The sequence below is a fragment of the Heloderma suspectum genome, chromosome 4 (genome assembly GCF_057233095.1).
Source record: "Heloderma suspectum isolate Gila_16-S chromosome 4, 16-S_ref, whole genome shotgun sequence".
NCBI lineage: Eukaryota > Metazoa > Chordata > Lepidosauria > Squamata > Helodermatidae > Heloderma > Heloderma suspectum.
In genome coordinates this window covers 261,239,368-261,261,650 of record NC_139461.1, presented here as the reverse complement: position 1 = coordinate 261,261,650, position 22,283 = coordinate 261,239,368, and the positions used below count along the sequence as shown (strand labels likewise).

The window sequence follows — 22,283 nt, the reverse complement described above, 5'->3', positions numbered from 1 at the left end:
CTTGTCCTTCCCAAGCAATTTCGTGAGTTAATTTGAAATGGAAATAAACTAGTAATAAACAGGTCGGTTTTGATTTTTCCATGAAAAAAAACCTCACGATAAGAAGAGCTAGTCCACAGCACCATCTTGTGGCTGCATAATGAAACATATAAATTCCCAGATAAAGGGAGAAAAGGGAGGGAGGAGGAGGGAAGGCAGGGGAATGGAGCACATCATGATCCTGCAGAAGAAATGGAAGCAGAAAGCCCAGGTACAGTCGCAGGATTTCTGCATCATGTGATGACACCCCTAGGCTAAATCTACACTAGTGCTTTTTATTGGTATTGAAGCACACTGATAACTGTTGGGGCACATTACACATTCTGTATACTGCTTTTCTAGTGTTATTTCCTGGGTTTTATTTTGTTTTATCCAAAATACTGCAACAGATGTCATTGTGCGCGCCATGAGATATAAATGCGCAAGAGGGATATAACATTACCATGATAGGATCATATCGCTATGACACGAGGTCTAGATCTGGTCCTGGTAAGAGGGTTAGTTATTGGGAAGAGAATCAAAGCACCCCTCTGGCCCTGCAGCTCATGTGTTAAGATTTGCCTCCCACATGAAGACCAGTATTGTTCCATATAATTCATGAAGTGACTACTTAACTGGGCAATTGCTTTACATAGCTCCAGGGAAAGCTAGGTATTCAGAATCACTTAAAGCTGCCTGCCTCCTTTTATATATGTACATAGCAGCTGTAAGGAGGGGGGAAGAGTCATCAGGCTTGGGAGTGCAGGGGTGGGGGAAGTTTAACCTTCATGGGGGGGGAAGGAGTTAAACTACCACTCCCTGCTCCCAACCCCGCCCCCCGGCTGCTATTTGTATTTGTAAAAAGATTCACATGGCTTAAAGTGACATATTTAGGTTTCTGTATGATTTATCCCTCATCTCTGGGGGTAAAGTTTCAGCTTTTGCTATTAATGTTATTTTAACCCTGGCTAATGAAGTCAAAGGGAACTTACCAGATTTCGTTTTCAAACACAATCAGGATATTCCTCCACCTTCAAACTGCCTAAGAGAGCAATCCTATGGCCCCTATACAGCAATGGGGGAGCGGGGGGATAGGATAGTTCAGATTCCTGGCTCCGAGGTCAGAGTCAGTGCTCTGACCTCTGACCCAGGAGTCTGAGCTCCCCTCCCCAACACAGCCAGCATGGAGAGAACAGTGCCAGGGACCTCGGAGGGAAGGTAAAGAGGGTGTTACCAGGAGAGGGGACTGAGGAGGCTGGCTGACAAGGAATTCTCCAGCCTCCCCAGCCTCCTTCCCTCCCCCTCCGGCACACCTCAGCTAGACAGGCGAAAACTCCCATCTAGCTGAAATGCAGAATGGTAAGAGCTCGGGGGCAAAGACTGCAAGTTTAGAGGCTTACAGCCATCCCCATAAGATTGTGCCCTAATAGTTTTTTGATTTGTTTTACTGTCTCCACTCCACTTCCTGGGAATGTGGCAGGGAATGAGCCAGTGATGCGGTTTCTAGTTTCTAGTCTAGATGATTTGGTTCTTTGTCAAGGTATCAATTTTTTTTTTTTTTTAAGATTATACTTGCCTTTCTGTGGCATCATGATGGCACGTAGAATCAGGAGGGCGAGACATATTTAAATAAGGCTTGGAAACTACTGGGAAGGCTGTAGTAACTTCAACGGTAGAAGAGGAAGTGGAGGTGGGAGTGGTCCTCACTATTTCAGGAGCTGCATATAACAATAAAATACAACTTGTCATATTTACAGTTTGTTGCACCTCAGCAGGACCCACACATGGTATGTGGGTGGGGTGGGGGCAGCAAGGGAGGTTATGCTTCACCAGGGCCTGCAGATTGAGCTTCCTAGGGCACCGCCGCCGCCGCCACCATCCCAGGTTGCAACCCCATTAGCATGAGGAAAAAACCGAGGCTAAATTTTAGATTATGTTTGACAAGGTACCTATTGTCCTGTTCTTGTGAGATTTGCTGGAGCCAATCAGAAGCAGAGGTAGAGCAGAACAAACAACATTCTGAATGATAAGTTGCTAGCCCAAGAAGTTCTCTATAACAGAGTTAAAACTAGGGTGTTGTAGTTTAAGAGAGAGAGAGAGAGAGAGAGAGAGATGAAAGCAGAATCCTTCTCCATGACATGCTGTCACAAGGACTACCAGTCCCAGAGTTCCTTGTGCTAACACAAGTGGGAGGGACAAAGCACCATAATAATTCTGGACATTGATCCCAGGGACAGTGGGACACACTGCTGCTGCCAATATTTACAGGCCCAAAATATGTGAGTAAATAAATGTCTACTTTACCCCCACCTTTATACTGTATACTTCCTTGTCTGGCAATAAATGCAAATCAGGCAGCCAGCTATGCAAGGAGGTTAAACAAAGCAAACTAAAAGAAGCTAAAGGACACCAGTCAATCCAGTTTTTCAAAACAGGCAAGGTACTTCTGCAGTCTAGTTCAGGCAAAATACTAACTAGGGAAGTACGTTAACAAAAACAAGATGGAAATTATTTCAGTACAGAGACTAGAGACTATGGCAACTGAAGAAAAAAAGCTGTCAGCTGCACCATGCAACTAATGCTTTCAAAAGATCGTCAGGTAATATCACTATTAGCACCACCACATTCAGAAAAAAGATTTATAAAGAGAAAGAGAGAGTAGTAAGTGCCCTGGGCCATGTTTCCACAACAACGGAAGGAGAAGCTAATGGAGGAGTACTGGATTTTTTAAAAAGGAATTGGCTTTGCTGTGAGCAGGTTCCATGAGCAGATTCACCAGACCGGTTAAAATCACTTCACAGAACATACTTCCTGGTGGGGCTGGGGGCTGCAGTGTGCATCATCTGACTGGCCGGGGCTGTTCAACCAATAATAATTATTATTATTTATTACATTTTTATATCGCCCAATAGCCAAAGCTCTCTGGGTGGTTTACAAAGATTAAAAACATTAAAAACACAATATACAGAGATTAAAAACCATTTACATAAAAACACATGAATACGCAAAAGAAACATTTATCTTAAACAACTTCAAACAAACAATCTCAAAAGCAAACAACCATAACCATAAGACATTCCAGGATCGATTAAAACGTATCATATGCTGCCAAATGCCTGGGAAAAGAGAAATGTCTTAACCTGATGCCGAAAAGATAACAATGTCGGCGCCAGGCGAGCCTCATCAGGGAAATCATTCTACAATTTGGGGGCCACCACCAAGAAGGCCCTCTCCCTTGTCGCTGTCTTCTGAGCTTCCCATGGTGTAGGCAGCTGGAGGAGGGCCTTAGATGTTGAGTGTAGTGTACAGGTAGGTTCATGTCGGCAGAGGCGCTCCGTCAGGTATTGTAGTCCCAAGTGGTGTAAGGCTTTATAGGTTAAAACCAGCACCTTGAATCGGGCTTGGAAACAAACAGGCAGCCAGTGCAAGCGGGCCAGAGTCGGTCTTATATGTTTGGATCTTCTGGTCCCGATTATCAGTCTGGCCGCCACATTTTGCACGAGCTGCAGCTTCTGAACTGCTTTCAAAGGCAGCCCCACGTGGAGTGCATTGCAGTAATCTAACTTGGAGATTACCAGAGCATAGACAACTGAAGCCAGGTTATACCTGTCCAGATAGGGGCGCAGCTGGGCCACCAACCAAAGTTGGTAGAAGGCAGTCCATGCCACTGAGGCCAGCTGAGCCTCAAGTGACAAAGATGGCTCAAGGAGAACCCCCAAGCTACGAACCTGCTCCTTCAGGGGAAGTGCAACCCCATTCAGAACAGGTTGAGCACCCTCCATCCGGTCAGAAGAACCACCCACCAACAGCATCTCAGTCTTGTCTGGACTGAGTTTCAGTTTATTTGCCCTCATCCAGTCTGTTGTCACAGCCAGACACAAATTCAGCACGATTTAGCACAATAAGAGAGACTTACCCCCCATCACCTCCCTTTCCCCTGAAAGTTCAGATGCATCTGCATTTCAGGAGCAAGCTTCATTGAGCACAATGGGAGTTACTTCTGAGTAGACACACTGGGAAAGGGGGGGAGACCACAAAGGCGGAAACCAGTCCCCATTTTAATCTGCAGGACCTCATTGACCACAATGGGAGTTACTTCTGAGGAAACAGTAATGGGTTTGTTGCTGGAAAGAGAGCAGGATACACAAAGACAGAAACCAGCCCCCAATGTAACCCGCAGGATATCTATAACGAAGCTGTGAAGTACTTATTTCCTAAGGCAATTAATCGGAGCCTGGAGATCATGCTTAAAGCCCAATCACTGAAGGAATTGGGCTTTAAAATGTGCCATTTTAATTGAGGGGCATTCAGAACTCTGTAAGTTCTGGTGTGGGCATTCAAAGGCATGCCTCATTAACCGCAATGGGACTTATTTCTGAGGAGACACTAATGGGTTTGTTGTGGGAAAAGAGATGGAAACCAGTCCCCATTTTAACATACAGAATCTTTATAAGGAAGCTGTGAAGTAGTTACTTCCTCCTAAGGCAATGAATCGGAGCCTTGAGATCACGCTTAATCGCACTTAAGGAATTGGCCTTTAAAATGTGCCATGTCAGTTGAGGGACTTCTCTGTAATGTCTGTGTTCATTCAGAGGGCAAGCCTCATTCAGCACAATGGGATGAAACACCCCTTGACCGGGGTCATGGTGAAAGGCACACCCCTGGGCAGGGCTTGCATACCCGAGGTCAATGCGAGAGTTGGGGCTTACAACAACTATACCGGGGAGAACCCAAGTTAAAGAAAAGAATCGGACTTTAAGCAATCTCAAGAAATCTGGTTTTTCCCTGATAATCGCTGAGGTGGCTGCTGGATGGCTACGATGTCATGTATCCCTAATGACCTCAACACGCAGCTGGCTCAGAGTAAATCACTGGTGGAAACACCCCCCTAGTTAGTGAAGCTAAGCTTCTAGTTAATCTGCTTTCTCCCTGGGTTTTTTTCCCCCTTGGAGTGTAGCAGCCATATCCGGGGTCAGACTAAGTAGCCTCATGCTTCATGTTCTTGCTGAGCTCTTGCTTTCTGAAATATATGTTTGTAAGCTGACGAGACACAGGAATTTCTTATCTTGTCAACAAAGGCTAAGGTCATAGAATTGTATATCTTGTTCTCTTTTGTTCTCTGCTTATCATGGCTACCCTATAACCCATTTCTTGTATTATAAACAATGGTGCTAGGAGAAGAAATGTTGAGGACTGCAACCCCACACGGGAGGGAGAGGAGGAGCCGTTTCCTATGTGTCACAATATCTATAAAAACAATGTGCTGATGTAAATCGGGGCTTCTGGCTCTTTGGAAATGATTCCAGCCTTAAGCCCGTGCGTTAAATAAAGAAACTCTTTTTCCTTCACTCCGTGGTCTCCCTGACTCTGAGTTCTGCAACAGGAGTTAAATGCTATACTACCTGATCCATGTGTTTTCAAAGATCCAGGCTTGTGGTCTAAAAACATAATGGACTCTGTCAAAGAATTGCTCTTTCTCATGTCATGTCTCATGACTTTGAAGAAATGAGGAAGCTAGCAAAGTCAGTGACAGAAGATATTGGTGGGCATATTTTTCGTGGACGTCTCAAATGTCAGACCTCCAACAAGAAAGAAAAGATACCAAGAGACTGCATTGTTTGGAGTTACCAAAACATTACAAAAGAGTCAGCAAGCTTTATAGGATGCTTCTTCAGGCTGGATGTTATATTAAACAAAAATAGGAAAACATGTTTGTGTGTGTGTTTTGGGACATGGTAGAAAAGCTTCAGTGTAGACTTTGGTGTAATTTCAGAACTGTCAAAAGTGTAATTTTTGCATTAAAACAAACTTTTATTTCATGAGTTATGAAATTATATGAATGGAATGGGATCATAGTATGTGTGTGGGAGGGGGCCTGTGTTTACAAGTTTGTACTGAGCCCGAAAAAATGATGCTTGGCCCTGCCTGTTGGGATATTATTAGATCACTTCACTGGATCTTGTGCTATGAATAATACTAATACACTCTTTACCCTGAAAAATACCATAGAAATTACTCTTATTATTAGCTCTGCAAGCAGTGAATAATAATTATTGATTTTAATATGTAGGTTTAATAATACACCAGTTCTTGATTTAAAAATTAATATATTCTTATTACAACCAGGGAGGGACCTATTAGAATAGTTTATGAAGTGAGGGTAGGAATAAAGGCTTCTGAAATGTGTTTCTGTTCCACACTCATTTAGTTGGTTGGCACACTGCAACTGCAGTTGTAACACAGTGAGAACAGTGAGTGCTTTGGGCCACATGGTTTGTATGGTATATCAGTGCTATTTGCCAGTGATGGTTCCAGAGGCGCCATTAGCCCTGGACTATATGATGCTCATGTTACTATGATGTAGCAAAAATCCAGTGACCGCTATATATTTCTATATGCTTTCAGATCTCACCCAGAACACACCATATGATCCATGGTTTACAGGCAAGCTGTATAGGATTGTGCTTGTAAGGGCACACGCCACTGGGAGTTTCTCTTAAGCAAGCCCCAAATCACTCTAAGGATAGCCTCCGTGGCCACCCATATATGTAACTGGAATGACAACATTGTGTTAATCAATTCTCACATTTTTTGGCTCTGCTGGAATACAACTGGTGCTTGTTCAAGAATAAATAATCAGTTACAACTACAGCTGGCAACAAGATCCTTTTTTCTATTGGCATCATGGCAATAAAGGCAGTTATGAGACTCATATGATACCTTACCTTTATTTACCTTCAGTTCCACTGCAGTCATTACATCAGCATAGGGTTTGTCCACGCCACACCAGTACGTTCCTGAATCATTAGCAGTCAGGTGCTTCATGGTCACCAAAAAGATTCCGCTCCTAACATCCAACAGTGATAATCTGTTTTTATAGTTCCACTTTACAAACTTCTCTGTGTCTCCTAAAATATCACAAGATGTTTGGGAACTTCCCCGGCACCAGTACTTTTTGTTAAACCTGTAGGTTTTTACATCATAGACACAGGTTACTGTAGTGCTCGTCCCTTCTATGGTTGACTTTTCTTTATCTGTCCTACGAAATGCTGCAAAACCATCTATTAGAAAAATCATGTTATCAGAAACTTACATGATCTTATACATTGAGTAGGTGCATCACACAAAACTTACTTTATTTATTTATTTATAACATTTATTGGCCACCTTTCAGGGCAGAAGCCCTCCCGAGGCAACTAACAGCAATAAAATACATAAGAACAATTAAAATATTAAAAAGCGATAAAAACATAAAAAACAATAAAAGCCAACAATAAAACCAGCAACAACCACGACCACAACAATGGCAGTAACAAGCAACAACAGCAGTCATCAAGAGAAAGTCACAATAAAGTAATACGTTTTCAAGACCTTCTTAAAAGCCTGCAATCAACCTCTGTTCTCTGCTAGTGATGCAAGTCAGCTCCGCAATATTAAATTTCTCCTTTCTGTATCAACAGTTGTTTATGGACTGATCTGAAACTAGATTTACATCATGTACAGATTTCACTCCAGTCACTCCAGATTTCACTCCAGTCATTCAGAATTGTATGTCTTCCACCAAGGATGCCAAAGAATTGGAGGATAAGTGTCAGATTTGAGTCTAGAAACATTTGACAATGCTATGCGTATAATTTCAAACTAAGCATATAATTACTGCATTCTATAGACTTAAAAAAACTTGGGAAAATATTTTTACCTGTGAATATATATTTTGATATATATTTTCTGTGTTTCAGGGAGAGCAATCCTATGGCTGCTAGACAGCGTCTACATGGCCATAGGATTTTTTGGTTTCTGGGAACCGAGCTTGGAGCCTGGGAACTGAGCTTGGTTCCCACAAACCACGCTCCCCTCCACCTCGTAGGCAGCACGGTTCTTCCCTGTCTCCACAGTGTGGAGTGGGCGAAAAGGGGGCGTTCCTGGGGGCAGGGAGGGGAGGAAACTGCAGAAGTGTTGTGCAGCCTCCCCCCTTCCCACTCCAAGGTCCCCAGCTAGACAACCAGAATCAGCTGTCTAGCTGCAAATGCAGGGCGGCCAGAGCATGGTGGAGAGGATCCCCTCTGGGCTCCCCCGCCTTGCATTAGATAGTTGACCGCCTCCAAGTTCGGAGGCAGACAACTATCCTGATAGAATCGTGCCCTTATGCTGTGAAACTACTCTGAGTACCTTATAGAAAGAGGAGTAGAATATATAAATAAATCACTTTACTTATATGAGGTAAGTAGCTACAAGAGAGAGGGCCTTTTCAGTGGAAGCACCCTGTCTGTGGAATGCCCGCTCCAGAGAGATTTCCTGGCATCTATGTCATGGTCTTCTCCGGACTAGGAAAAGACCTTTTTATTCGATGTTTCTACACAAGGCATTTATCATGCGCTTGTGATTGGTCACTCACGGTTCTTATAGTAGTTTTGTTTGTTGTCTCAAAAAAAAGTACTTTGCCATTCTTTTAAAGCTGAACTGTATTTTATGGGATTAACACGGTAAACACAGGCTGTGTTTCCACCAGCAATTTATTCCTACCTGGCTGCACGGTGAGATCTCTGTGTTTCCATGACGTCGTGGCCATTTAGCACCAGCTCCACATTTTAACGTGGAAAACCCGCTTCTTCTGAGACTGGTTATAGTCCGACTTTTCCAGCTTACTTCAACTCCATTATTGACCTGTTTCCACAACTGCACCAGGTTTGGTATTGTAGTCCTGCCCATGGGGTGTGTAGCCCGGCCTTTGTGGGTGTGTTGCTTTGACCTCAGTGACCCAACCCTTTCCCTCCCGTTTTCTGGAAGTTTCATCGCCGTTTTGGAGCAGGATGCCGAGGGACCAACTTTTAAAACATAATTGAAAATAAGCACCAGAAAACAGCCCATGACCCCAGTCAAGGGGTGTTTTCTCCAATTGTGTTGAATGAAGTTTGCCCTCTCAATGATCACAGAAATAACAGAGAAGCCCCTCAATTGACATAGCACATATCAAAGCCCAATTCCTTAAATGTGATTAAGTGTGATGTCGAGGTTCTGGCCCATTGCCTTAGGATGTAACTCCTTCACAGCTTCCATATAGAGATCCTGTGCGTTAAAATGGGGGCTGGTTTCCATCTCTTTCTCACAATAAACCCATTAGTGTCTCCTTAGAAATAACTCCCATTGTGCTCAGTGAGGCTTGCCTTTGAATGCTCACATCAGAACTTACAGAGATTCCCCCTCAGTTGAAATGGCATGCCTTAAAGTCCAATTCCTTAAGTACGATTAAGCGACCAAGCGGGATTATGAGGCTCCGATGAATTGCCTTAGGAAGGAAGTACTTCACAACTTCCTTACAGATACCCTCCAGGTTACAATGGGGGCTGGTTTCTGTCTTTGTGTTTATTGCTCTCTTTCCCACAACAAACCCATTACTGTCTCCTCAGAAGTACCTTCCATTGTGGTCAATGAGGTCCTCTGGGTTAAAATGGGGGCTGGTTTCCCTCTTTGTGTTCTCCCCCTGCATTTTCCCAGCTCAAGCATATGTGTGTCTACTCAGAAGTAAGTCTCATTGTGCTCAATGAGGCTTGCTCCTGAAATGCAGGTGCATCTGGACTTTCAGGGGAAAGGAGAAAGGGCGGGGGGAAGCCTCTCTTCACAGCAAAGCTGATTGCTTTTTAAAAATCCCGTACTCCTCCATTACTTTCTCATTCCGTTGTCCTGGAAGCATGGCAGAGGAGGCAGGAACACTGATAAGGTAATCAGACTCACCCCAGACTCCACTCAGACTCCACCCAGCCATCAAGGAAATAATTCCATTAGAGGTCAGTGGAAACAACACAGAGCCCCAGGCTACAGTGATGATATCCTGGGTCTTTAAGGGCTGTGGAAACAGGAAAAGGAGAAGACGCGATTGGGGAAACATTGCAACACAGTTGCAAACAAAGTGAAGCTGATCCTGTGGAAACACACCCATAGTCCTGCCTTCTAGTCAGATGTTTCAAACCATTCTGTAATGTAGAGTTTGACTCTTGGCCTGCCTGGAAATATCTGATTCTGGGAGGACTAATTCTTTCTTGTTGGAGGTCTGATCCTACAAGGAAGCATTATACCTGGTCAGGTATTTCATAGGTTCAGAGTCTACCACATCAAGTCTGCACCTGTAAATCCAGTTTCAAACCCCATGTCTTGCATTCTGGTGTTTTTTCTGAGACTGCAGATATGTAGCAGCAAATGTGTGATTAAAACCAGTCACACAGAGACCAAAATACAGAGTCTGGCAAGCAAGAGGAAAACTACAGTACTAACTTGATTAGCAGAGAATTAGCAGCCATAGGTGTGTAACAGCCGAAAGTAGGCTACCAATTTTAATTATTGTTAATTATATTTTTTATCCTACCCGTACCTCAAGGAAGCTAGGATAGTGTATATGTCCTTTTCCCCTGCTCATGGTATATTCATAGCAACCCTGTAAGGTAGGTTAGACTAAGAGCACAATCCTATGCAAGTTTAGACAGAAACAAGTTCTACAGCTCCCAGCATGCCCAGCCAGCATGGGGCATGCTGGCTGGAGCATGCTGGGAACTGTAGGACTTTTTTCTGTCTAAATGTGCATAGGATTGTGCCCTAAGAGATGTAAAACATAGGGGTTTGTAACAGAGGGGCTAAAATGATGATGCACTCAAACAACAATGCACTGGGTCTTTGCCCACAGTCTGAGTGATGTATATTATTCATTATGTGAAGTGGAATCCATTCTATGTATGCCAAAATAATTAGTAAGTCAAAAAGCCAGCTTACATTTTTGTTCTTCAAGGATAAATGGAAACGGTTTGATTTGATTTTCACTGCTGAAAAGAATGCGTAGGAATAGGTGGGATGTTCTAATCATTCCTAAGCAAAGAAGGTGCTATCATGTTGATAAGTACTTGCTTGTGTCAATCCTCCAGCCATGACTAAAGCCAACTTGGAAGAATAAAAGTTGCCTTATTTGGATTCTGTTTTGACAATGGGATCTGTTTCACAGCACATGAGAAACTGCACTTATTCATCCTTGACATATGTCAGCCAAGAAACAGCTGGGGGCAGAGCTCCGCTTTGACAGAGAGATTTTGGATTTCCTGCACAATATTTTGTGAATTAAGTAGGAGGGAGGATCATTAGGATTCTGTTTTTTTACTTAGTTTTCCAAAAGCAGTAATTGCATAAAGACCTTCTGGAGCGTGTGTGGATGCTCATAGTAGAGTCACTCAAATAGCTTGCATTCCAGGAACTGCCTAGTCTCTTATTCATTGACCCCTGTGGAACTTTAACATACTAACATAAACGTCTGATGGTGCTGCGGCTTTGCAAAGTTCATCCTGGGCCGTGTGAAAGAGCAGCAGTGTCTGAATATTTTTGACTTTTCTGGCAAGGTTTAGGGCTGAGGCGTGACAAATGCATTTGAGAAACTAAGCCACCTCCTTTGGGGGCGATGGATGAATGAGGAGGGAGGGGTTTTTTGGTCTTTTTTAAATCAGAGAAGGCTGCTTATCAAGACAGAAATATTTCAGACTAGTGAATGAAGAAGACAGCATTGGTAATGAACAGCAATCGTGTAAAGTGGCATATATCTGGGACTTGATATATCTTTTCTATTGCTGATTTTAATGGGAGTTTGTTTCCTCCTGGTCAACTGGAAATTACTTTAGAGAATTACCTGGTGGAAATCTGATCTTGGAGAAAACTGAGCAGTGCATTCAGCAGGATCAATGTTGAAAAACGATGTAATTTCATTCTCGTAAAAGGAGGCACTAGGGCCCAGCGAGGAATAATTCTTTTAATTTCCCCAATGTCGCTGCTACATACAGACTAATTTCCTTTAGGTCTTGTGATGAACTAAGTAAACCACAAACTTCAACAGGAACCTTCCGCACTGGTTGTTGTTTCCACTGTAGCATGCACTTGTCATGTCCGTCTTTATCTCTGACAGTTCAGCTTCACCTGGTTGTACAGCATGGATCAGCGAGAAATTATCATGCAAAACCTGGAAAGGGCCAGAAGCAGAAAGCTCAACAGAGAGGAGTTCACCAATGAATTTTTGGTAAGTAATGTGCAGCAATATTTTGGGGTTCTAAGGAGAAAAGCCCAACTATTGTAGCAACCTGCAGCTTAATGATTGTAGCTTAATTATTACATTAAGTTTTCTAGCATGTAAGTAATTGACATTGAAGGCAGTGGATAGGGAAGATTTTTAACTGCTTGGATCTTAGACGACTTTACAGTTTCCAAACGCGGTTCTTCCTGTTTCTTCATGTGTAACTGTATTAACTGCAGTATTAACTGCTTTGTTTGCAAAATGATTTGGTCTCATTTCACTGCTAACATGGGGAGAGGAAAACAGTGCTTGTATTACAGGTGGGCTAGAGCAGAGGCAGTCCTTTTTGGTGATTGCCTTCTTAGCCAGTGTCGACTCTAGGTTTTGGGTGACCCTTAGGCAAAGTGCCCTTAATGGAGAACTCTCCCTGAGTGGGCTCACCTCCTTGCCACTGTTGTCAGTGCCTGTTTATTTGCTCTGTCCCTTGGGCCTGATCCGTACTATTGCTCAGAAGGAAAGGAAAGGCAAGTGAGGGCTACTGCTCCTTCTCCTTGGAAAGGGCAAGGGCAGGTGAAGAGGCAACAACAGCAAGGAGGAGCAGGCCCAGAGGGACCAGTGGTGTGCCTTGACAGGTCCCCAATAATGCCAGCTTCTGAATTCAGCCCTGTTCTTAGTACCCCTTTCTAGAACGCAATGGGGGCCCATGATTTGGCTAAAATTGGGAGCGAGGCTTGTAGATCTCATTAAGGCCTCCCTACTTTTTCTCCCATAATTTAAGTGTGTGTGTGTGTGTAAAAACAGGTTTCTTGCTAGCTACTTCATGGAATATGCAAGTTTAAAGTGGTTTAGAAAGTAATTATTCAATTCATTTCATGGATTGTGTTTTGAACGGTAAGCAGTTTTCTACCAGCATTGTGACATTTCTCCCTGCCTGCCCCACCCATAAAAAAAACCAAAGGAAGAGAAGGGCTTAAAAATAAAAAAATAAAGCTTGGAAACTCTTAAAGGATCAAGGGCCATGTCAAAACGATCACTGATATTCTTGGCTAGAGGGGTCATTAAGGGATAAAAAGAAACACCAAAGAGATATCACCAAGGTAGAGAGATCAGCATGGTGGGAATGAGTGTAGCCTTCGTCAGAATGGCAACTGGTCAGTAGTCCCAATAAAACAATGGTTTACCAAACTGTGTTTTGAGGAGCGCTAGCAGCTCTGGGTGTGCTGTAGGATACATCCTGAGCTCTTCTAGTGAAGTCCAAAAGGCCAGTGCCACCTATAGTGTGCACCCCAGAACACTTCCTAGATTCCAAATTGGTGTTGGGAGCATAAACATCCTTTAGGCTATTGTGAAGACAGAAGGTGCTTCTAGATCAGGTTTTTATTGTATAATTGCCCTGCTTCATCCATGGAATTTTATGGGATGTCTAGATGTCATCTTCCATTTGTATTCCTCCTGTGTTCTCCCACCACATCTTCTGTTTTTTTCCTTATTTATTTTTTTGATTTGTACACTGCATTTCGACCAAGAAAAATGGCACCCAGGGTGGCTTATAATCATAGATAAAATCTGATTAAAAGAATAAAACAGATGCATTAAAACACCATTAAATTTTAAAAATTTCTTCTTGCCACAGAGGGTACTTCTCATTCTCAGCGGAGGGATCCTAGTGCTAAGAATCAGAAGGCATTGTGCAGTTATTCCACCTTTCCTTCCTTAACGGATTTAAGAAAAAAGATGGAAGAAGTAATGGGAAAACTTGGGAGGGTTACGAGTGGGGGATGTTGGTGTCTGGACTCCCTCGTAAAATTCTGTGACTGAGGCAGGATGACTGCACATGAAAAACCTCGTCTGGAAACACCCAGAAAGTCCATTAAGGAGAAAAAGACAGCAAAGTTGCATAATGCCTTTTGACCGGTAGTGCTAGGAGCCCTCTGTCTGGAAGCACCCAGAGTTGCTTCTGTACTGCTGAAAGGGGAAAAGGGAATTTTGCAACTGAAACCAGATATTGTCACTGAGAGATATCAAAGTGCTAGAAATTAGCATTTTGTCTTTGGAAACAAACCTGTCTAGTTCCCCTTAGTGGTATTAGGCACAGGCTATTCTTGACAGTGAGAGTCACTGGGCCGTTTGCATGATCATCATAGCCCACCATGATTTATTAAACCCACGGTGGCTTGCGACTTGTGTCGTTGGCCAATTTGAATATTCAGACCCCAGCGAGGGGTTGCCATGGTTTGCCATGTCATCCGAACCTGGGCGGCAGGGGTTGTTGGAGGGGGAAACAACCTCTATAATCCATGGTCTGTTTTAGGGTTATTTGAGGGTTGTTTCCCTTTCCAACAACCCCTGCTCCCTGGGGTTGTTGGCAAACCATGGTGACCTCATGCTGGGGGTGAATATTCAAAAAAGGTGGCAGCATGCAGTGTAACCCACTGTGGCTTAATAAGCCATGGTGTGCTGTGGTGATCGTGTGATATTGTATACTGCCTCCCAATGTTCTGTGCCCACAGAGAGAGGCCAAGTCAGAGTGACAGGGGAGAGAAGAATTTAATTTTAGAGACAGAGCTGTGATCAGGGCTACCCCTACCATCAGGCAACCTCAGGCAGCAGATGTTGGGAGGTGACAGCAAGGTGTTTGTGAAGAGAGCTGTGTGTCAAGCAACCTGCTGTGTGCCCTCTAAGCTAGCCTGCTGCCTTTGGGTGCGGTGGAGGATGCTGTCCCATCAACAGTGTTAAAGAAAGCTTCGACTGCCAATCCAGTCAGCTTTTGTACATGGGATGAGAGGAGGCACCATCTTGTTCTTTGCCTCAGGCAGCAAAGTGTATTGGGCCAGCCCTGATGTTGACTTTAAATTACTCTAATTTTGTGTGTGTAATTTTTTTTGCAGGGGATGTATTTCCCCCATTTCTAGTTCAAATGAAAAATCTGTGTTGGCTACTAGAATTAAAAGTGGCTTAATTTTGTTTTTTGTTTTTAACAACATCCACAAGTGACTCATTCCAGACTAAAAAACATTTTTCACATTGCTTGTGAAAATGCCTGAAGAGCCTCTGGTGTGAAACAACTCTCCCTGCCCCCTCCTGGCAAGCATGTCAGGGCCAGACCTGATAAGAACTCTTTGCCAGGCAGGGAGGGCTACAGGCAACTGGAGGGGAAAAGGAGATATGTCCTTTCTTCATTGTCAGTATTTCCTTTCATACTATCCTGAATGGTATTGACATGATTGAGTCACTCACTCACTTATTTCTGAGAATCCAGACAATATTAATTCCAAATGGGTACATTCCTATATTTTCCTTATTTTTGTCCTGTTCTTTCCCAAGTGCTGCTTTTTCCCTATCTTTATATGCAATCGTAGCATATAACGATATAAGTTGTGTGAATTGACCAGGAGTGGGCAGACTTCAGGCTTGGGGGATCTACCTTGCTTTTTACCAGAACCTCAAGATCCACCAACTGGAGCCTGGTGCAAAAGGCACACGCTTAGAATTAAAACCCAGGAATTTGTTTTGAGTACCACAACTGAACACAAGAAGCTCCTAGTCCTTCCACAAAAAAATCCACTCCTGGTTATCTTTCTTCACTTCAGCAGTATAATTTAGGGCAGGGTGTGGGTGTGTGTCATTTGTTGCTAGTATTGTTAAACAATTGGGAATCAGAAATCCTTCCCGATGTACTGCACATCAACCAGAGATCTGCCAGCAGATCCAGATCTAGCTTCTGTTCACTCCTAGACTACTATTATTTTCCTACCTCATTTTGAGGCACGGTTTTTGATGTGGGAGATGTGGCCCCTGTGTGTTTTTTTCCTCACCTGCACCTCTGCCATTACCTTCATTGACCCTCCAGTTACTCTCAATTGAAGCTGACAAAATATGCGGAAATCCTTTTAATTTCACCTGTGTTTGTTTTTAATAAACTGTTACTATGCATATAAGTGCCCTTTTACAGACAGCGCATAGAGGAGCATCTTACCATGGAATTCGCTACCACAAGATGTAGCGATGACCACCAATTTGGATGGCTTTAAAAGGGGGTTAGACAAATTCCTGGAGGAGAAGTCTGTCAATGGCTACTATCCTGATGGCTCTATGCTACATCCAGTATCAGACGCAGTAAGCCTATATACACCAGTTGCTGGGGAACATGGGCAGGAGGGTGCTGTTGCGCTCATGTCCTGCTTATGGGTTTCCCATGGGCAGCTGTTTGGCCACTGTGTAAACAGAATGTTGGACTAGATGGACCCTTGGTCTGATCCAGCACGGCTCTTCTTATGTCCTTAGATGCCTCCTTTAAAAAATATATATATACTCCCTCCACTCCTAGACCATCAGCTGCAGAAAAAAAAAAAAAAAACATATCAGGAGGCTAGAAAGATGGTGAGCTCTCATGAAGGCTGGATGGAGAGGGTGGACAGACAAAAGTGTGAGAGGCTCCTCCAGTCCCTGCCATGGGTCCACAAAGTGCTGCACTAGTGGAGCATGTGAGCTCAGCTCTGAGTGGCGTAACCCACACTGCATCTACTCTGTTTCCACTACCAAGTGGTTTCTTCAGCTATTGTTCTCCCAAACCTGGAATAGAGTGGGAGATGAGCACCATTTCTAATGGATCTGGTGTGGGAGGGAATCTTGACATTATGTAGGCTTGGACTGATGCTCCTAGGCATGGCCTCTCTCTTTCTATCCCAATGCAGAGTGACTTTCCCATTCCTAGCAGCTCTAATGATGCCCAGAGCAACATGCTTCCAGTTGATAACCTGTTAACGTGAGGATTAGATAATGCACAATGGCGACAGAACAGGGCTAATCCCTAATACAGGTTTAGCTACAAAATAAATGTCTTTGTGGTAGTCATCCAGAAGCATCTATAGTTTCCCAAACCCATACCAGTGTGAGCCTACTTTTCAAGCATGGGCATTGGTGGGGACTTTACATTTGGATGGTAGAAAGCAACTGTGCTGACAGTTACTTTACACGTTCAGTTTCCCCCATGGAGTTGTTACAGTATAACAACCCATATGCTTTATGGTTGTTATACTGTAAAATGCGTATGCAAATGGGGGCTTGGTGAAATTTGGCATCTGATATGGCTGTTGAACTGATGCTCATCACTGCCTCGCTGGGTATCAGAATAATGCCAGGGCCTTCCCTCATTTGACAGCGGCAGGGAATTTAAATGGAATTGAGAGTGCAGACAGACATTTCCCAAGAGCTAGCTCTCCCCATTCTGTCTTCTACAAGGAAAGAGTGAATCCATTTGCACACCCATATGAAAACCTGAATTATTCACATAGCTGACTTCTAGGCCGCATCTATATGGCACCGCTTTGACCCTCCACCCCGTCGCAACTGCACAGCAATGCAGCTTCGAGTCAGCATGCCCTGCAATACACTCGCAATGTACTGTGCTCTTCCCTTACAGACTCGCCGTGCCCTCTTTTTTTGGCCATTTTACAGAAATACGCAGTTGTGCAGTCCCATGAGTGTGGGAGTGTGACACTTCAGTGGCTGTTTTGTATTTGAGGGGCTCTGCTGTGTCCTTCTGTCCCTTTTTAGGTAAAAAGTGAGTGTTTTGTGCTCTTTCATTTCTGCACCATCAGTTTGTCAGTTCCCCAGCCTGAGAGACTCTCGTGATGGTTCGCATTCACAAGCGTGAGTGCTACGTGCCTAGCCATTGCTCTGAAATGGTGGCTGGAGTGCTGTTGTTCCTTCCCAAAGACACCCCCCCCCCCGGCCCTTGGGTACTGAGTCCACAACTATTGTGAAGATGTTGTTGTTGTTCAGTCGTGTCTGACTCTTCGTGACCCCATGGACCATAGCACGCCAGGCCTTCCTGTCCTGCGCTCTCTCCCAGAGCGTGCTCAAGTTCATATTCATTGCATCGGTGATGCTATCTAGCCATCTCATTCTCTGCCGTCCCCTTCTCCTTTTGCCTTCAGTCTTTCCCAGCATCAGGGTCTTTTCCAGAGAGTTTTCTCTTCGCATTAGGTGGCCAAAATATTTGAGCTTCAGCTTCAGTATCTGTCCTTCCAATGAGCAGTCAGGGTTGATTTCCTTTAGGATTGACTGATTTGACCTCCTTGCAGTCCAGGGGACTCGTAAGAGTCTTCTCTAGCACCACAGTTCGAAAGCATCAATTCTTCGGCGTTCAGCCTTCCTTATAGTCCAGCTCTCACAGCCATACATTACTACTGGGAAAACCATAGCTTTGATTAGATGGACCTTTGTCGGCAAGGTGATGTCTCTGCTTCTTACTATGCTGTCTAGGTTTACCATAGCTTTCCTCCCAAGGAGCAAGCGTCTTTTAATTTCATGGCTACAGTCACCGTCTGAGGTGATCTTGGAGCCCAAGAAAATAAAATCTGTCACAGCTTCCATTTCTTCTGCTTCTATATGCCAGGAAATGATGGGGCCAGATGCCATGATCTTCGTTTTTTTAATGTTGAGTTTCAAACCAGCTTTTGCACTCTCCTCTTTCACCCTCAACAAGAGGCTCTTTAGATCCTCTTCGCTTTCTGCCATTAGGGTGGTATCGTCTGCGTATCTGAGGTTGTTGATAATTCTCCCGGCAGTCTTAATTCCGACCTGTGATTCATCCAACCCAGCGTTTCTCATGATGTACTCTGCATATAAGTTAAATAAGCAGGGTGACAATATGCAGCCTTGTCGTACTCCTTTCCCAATTTTGAACCAATCAGTTGTTCCATGTCTGGTTCTTACTGTTGCTTCTTGACCCTCGTACAGGTTTCTCAGGAGACAGGTAAGGTGGTCTGGTACTCCCATCACTTTAATAATTTGTCACAGTTTGTTGTGATCCACACAATCAAAGGCTTTAGCATAGTCAATGAAGCATAAATAGACATTTTTCTGGAATTCTCTTGCTTTTTCCATGATCCAGCGAATGTTGGCGAATTGATCTCTAGTTCCTCTGCCTCTTCGAAACCCAGCTTGTACTTCCGGTAGTTCTCAGTTCACATACTGCTGAAGCCTAGCTTGTAGGATTTTGAGCATGTCAAATGAGCGCAATTGTACAGTAGTTTGAACACTCTTTGGCATTGCCGTTCTTTGGAATTGGAATGTAAACTGACCTTTTCCAGTCTTGTGGCCACTGTTGAGTGTTCCAAATGTGTTGGCATATTGAGTGCAGCACTTTAACAACATCATCTTTTAGGATTTTAAATAGCTCAGCTGGAATACTGTCATCTCCACTAGCTTTGTTGTTACTAATGCTTCCTAAGGCCCACTTGACTTCACTCTCGAGGATGTCTGGCTCAAGTTCAGTGAGTGCATTATCATGGCTATCAGGGACATTCAGATCTTTCCTGTATAGTTCTTCTGTGTATTCTTTCCACCTCTTCTTAATCTCATCTGCTTCCGTTAGGTCCCTGCTGTCTTTATCATGCCCGTCTTTGCACAAAATGTTCCCTTGAGATCTCCAGTTTTCTTGAAAAGATCTCTAGTCTTTCCCATTCTGTTGTTTTCCTCGATTTCTTTGCATTGTTCATTTAAGAAGGCCTTCTTGTCTCTCCTTGCTATTCTCTGGAACTCTGCATTCAGTTGGATATATCTTCCCCTTTCTCCCTTGCTTTTCGCTTCCCTTCTTTCCTCAGCTACTTGTAAAGCCTCATCAGACAGCCACTTGGCTTTCTTGCATTTCTTTTTCTTTGGGATGGATTGAGTTGCTGCCTCCTGAACAGTGTTACGGACCTCCGTCCATAGTTCCTCAGGCACCCTGTCTATCAGGTCTAATCCCTTAAATCTATTCCTCACCTCCACTGTATATTCATAAGGGATATGATTTAGGTCATACCTGAATGGTTTAGTGGTTTTCCCTATGTTCTTCAATTTAAGCCGAAATTGTGAAGATATGAAGCTGCAAAACTGTGTGAAGGTGTGATTGAATAGATGAAAACACTGCTCTGTGCCTCTGTAACTGCGCAGCTGTGAAGGGAAGGGGGGAGTAAAGGGGCGTCACAGAGCGACGCAAGCACTACGCACGTGTACAACACGCCCAATGTAAAATGCGAAGTCAGTTCGGGGAAGGAACAGATGACCAACAACCGTGGGGGAACCCGCAGCAACCCCCCAAAATCGCAGTAAAACGATTCCTTGGAACTCCGCTTTTCCGGGCGAAAACCACGGATGACTGCGAAGTTGAGAGTGCCTCACCTATCACAAGGGACCTTGCCTCGCACCCGCCCCAGAGTAAAAGCCCGGCATAGATGGGGCCCTAGTTTCCACAGGCCAATATTCCAAGTGTAATAGTGAATGAGTGTTGGCAGTGGTTAACTTGTAAAGAGGACTCTACTTGCCTAGAAGCTCCGCCCTTTGACCTGGTTTTGTCCATGCCTCCTAATCCAAGTTTTATGGGAGTTACTCAGTCTCAAGGTAATACTTAGAGATGCGCACTCTCTAGCTTCATACGTTCCTTTTCTGAGGCCTGCTATCAAGATCAGCTGAAGACATTTTGCTGCCTGAGGCAAAGGACAAGATGACACCAGCAGCCGCACACCCATAAGCCGACCGAGCTGACAGCTGAATCTTACTTCAACACTGACAACAAAACAGCATCCTGCACCATCCCTGAAGGTAGCAGGCTAGCTTAGGGGATGCAAGGCCATATAGTACACACAGCACAATCTTCCAACACCACACCGCAATGTTTCAGTGTCTGCTGCCTGGGCAGCTGTTTCACTTTGCCTAATACTAAGACAAGCCCTATCTGGCATTAAAATCAGCTTCTGGTGCATAGATCTTGTAGTAACATGCAGAATCATCTTATTATTCCAAAGACAATGGCTTGGCCTTTGCATACACATTTCCATGCAATTAAAAAAAAATTCTCAAAGTTCAGGACCAACTGAATTTAAGATTACCCAAATGAGAAATGGAGAGAAAATGAAATTGATGGATTTGTTGATCCCTAAATTTTATTTATTTATTTATTAAATTTATTAATCGCCCATCTGGCTGGTCACCTAGCCACTCTGGGTGATGTACAACATATAATAAAACAGTTTAAAACAATAAAATTCTACAATAAAAACATTTTCTAAAATACCCTAACCCACCCCAAATGCCTGCCTGAACAACCACGTTTTTAATGCACGGCGGAAGCTCATTAAAGAGGGGGCATGACAGAGTTCCTTAGGGAGGGAGTTCCACAGAGTGGGGGCCACCACAGAAAAGGCCCTCTCCCTCGTCCCCACCAGTCTAGCTGTCCTGGCTGATGGGACAGAGAGAAGGCCATCCGAGGCTGATCTTGTTAAGTGGCCTGTCTGGTGTTGCTGGAGGCTCTCCTTAAGATAGGCTGGGCCGGAACCATATAGGGTTTTAAAGGTCAAAACCAACACCTTGAATTTGGCCCGGAAAACAACTGGTAACCAGTGCAACTCCTTCAGCACTGGAGTGATGTGATGTTGCCGGCAGCTGCCTTTAATCAGGTGAGCCGCCACGTTCTGTACCAGCTGCAGCTTCCGAACTGTCTTCAAGGGTAACCCCACGTAGAGCGCATTACAGTAGTCTAAACGAGAGGAGTGAACTAGCATTCATACATTAATGCCATTAAAGCCTAGTTGTTCAGAAGCTGTAAAATCCTTCATACCAAAGATCTCTGTGGATCTGGTAATCATAGAGGAAGTAACTTCTGACTTGTTGCAATAGTGTTGAGAACTGCTGCTTCCCAGGGCAATTTGCATGAGTGAGTAGCCTTCTCTGTACCCTTAGCACTCTTTCAATTAACCACTAGTAAGTGATGACCGTAAACACAGACATGCTAGGTCAGATGTAATTTCCTCTACACTGCTGCATCCAGGGGAACACTGAATGTACCCAACTATTTTTAAAACTCTTGTCTCTGATCTTGGCTATTGATATAAACTGAAAAGGTCTTTTCCAGCTTTATGATTTCAAACTACTGTGTTCACAATATACAAGAAAAGGGATTCATAAATCTCAACTGACAATACAGTTTCAATTTTTTTGTGAGTCAGATCACACTCAAGACCTTCCTTGATGTTAATTATACTTCAGTCTATATGCTCAGTTCAGAAATTATTGCAGATGCCATTTCTGGAGGAAATAGATTGCTTTCCCCCCCACACCCCAGAAATTAGAGTGCTTGATATTTGGTATACACACCAAAAATACATGCTGTGGAACCCTTATTTTCCTGGAACTCAAGGCAGCTTATAATAATAAATAACATTTGATTAAAACATAATACAAC

The 22,283-nt window shown here is 43.8% G+C and overlaps 1 protein-coding gene across 12 annotated transcripts in view; it reads left to right on the top strand.

Annotated features, from left to right (window-relative positions):
• Positions 1-182: 182 nt before the first annotated feature.
• PTPN22 (protein tyrosine phosphatase non-receptor type 22) overlaps positions 183-22,283 on the top strand; it is an 83,594-nt gene continuing 61,493 nt past the window's right edge. For 8 of the 12 annotated variants that reach the window (XR_014790672.1, XR_014790671.1, XM_084853497.1 and 5 more), the window contains exon 1: positions 11,723-12,061. Coding sequence is in view for 10 of the 12 variants with exons in the window: in XM_084853497.1 (XP_084709623.1) it covers positions 11,975-12,061 (87 nt within the window). In the remaining 2 variants the exon portion in view is untranslated. Of the gene's footprint in view, positions 251-11,519; positions 12,062-22,283 lie in introns of those variants that run through there. The other 4 variants (XM_084853499.1, XM_084853492.1, XM_084853495.1 and 1 more) reach the window with 3 other exon arrangements.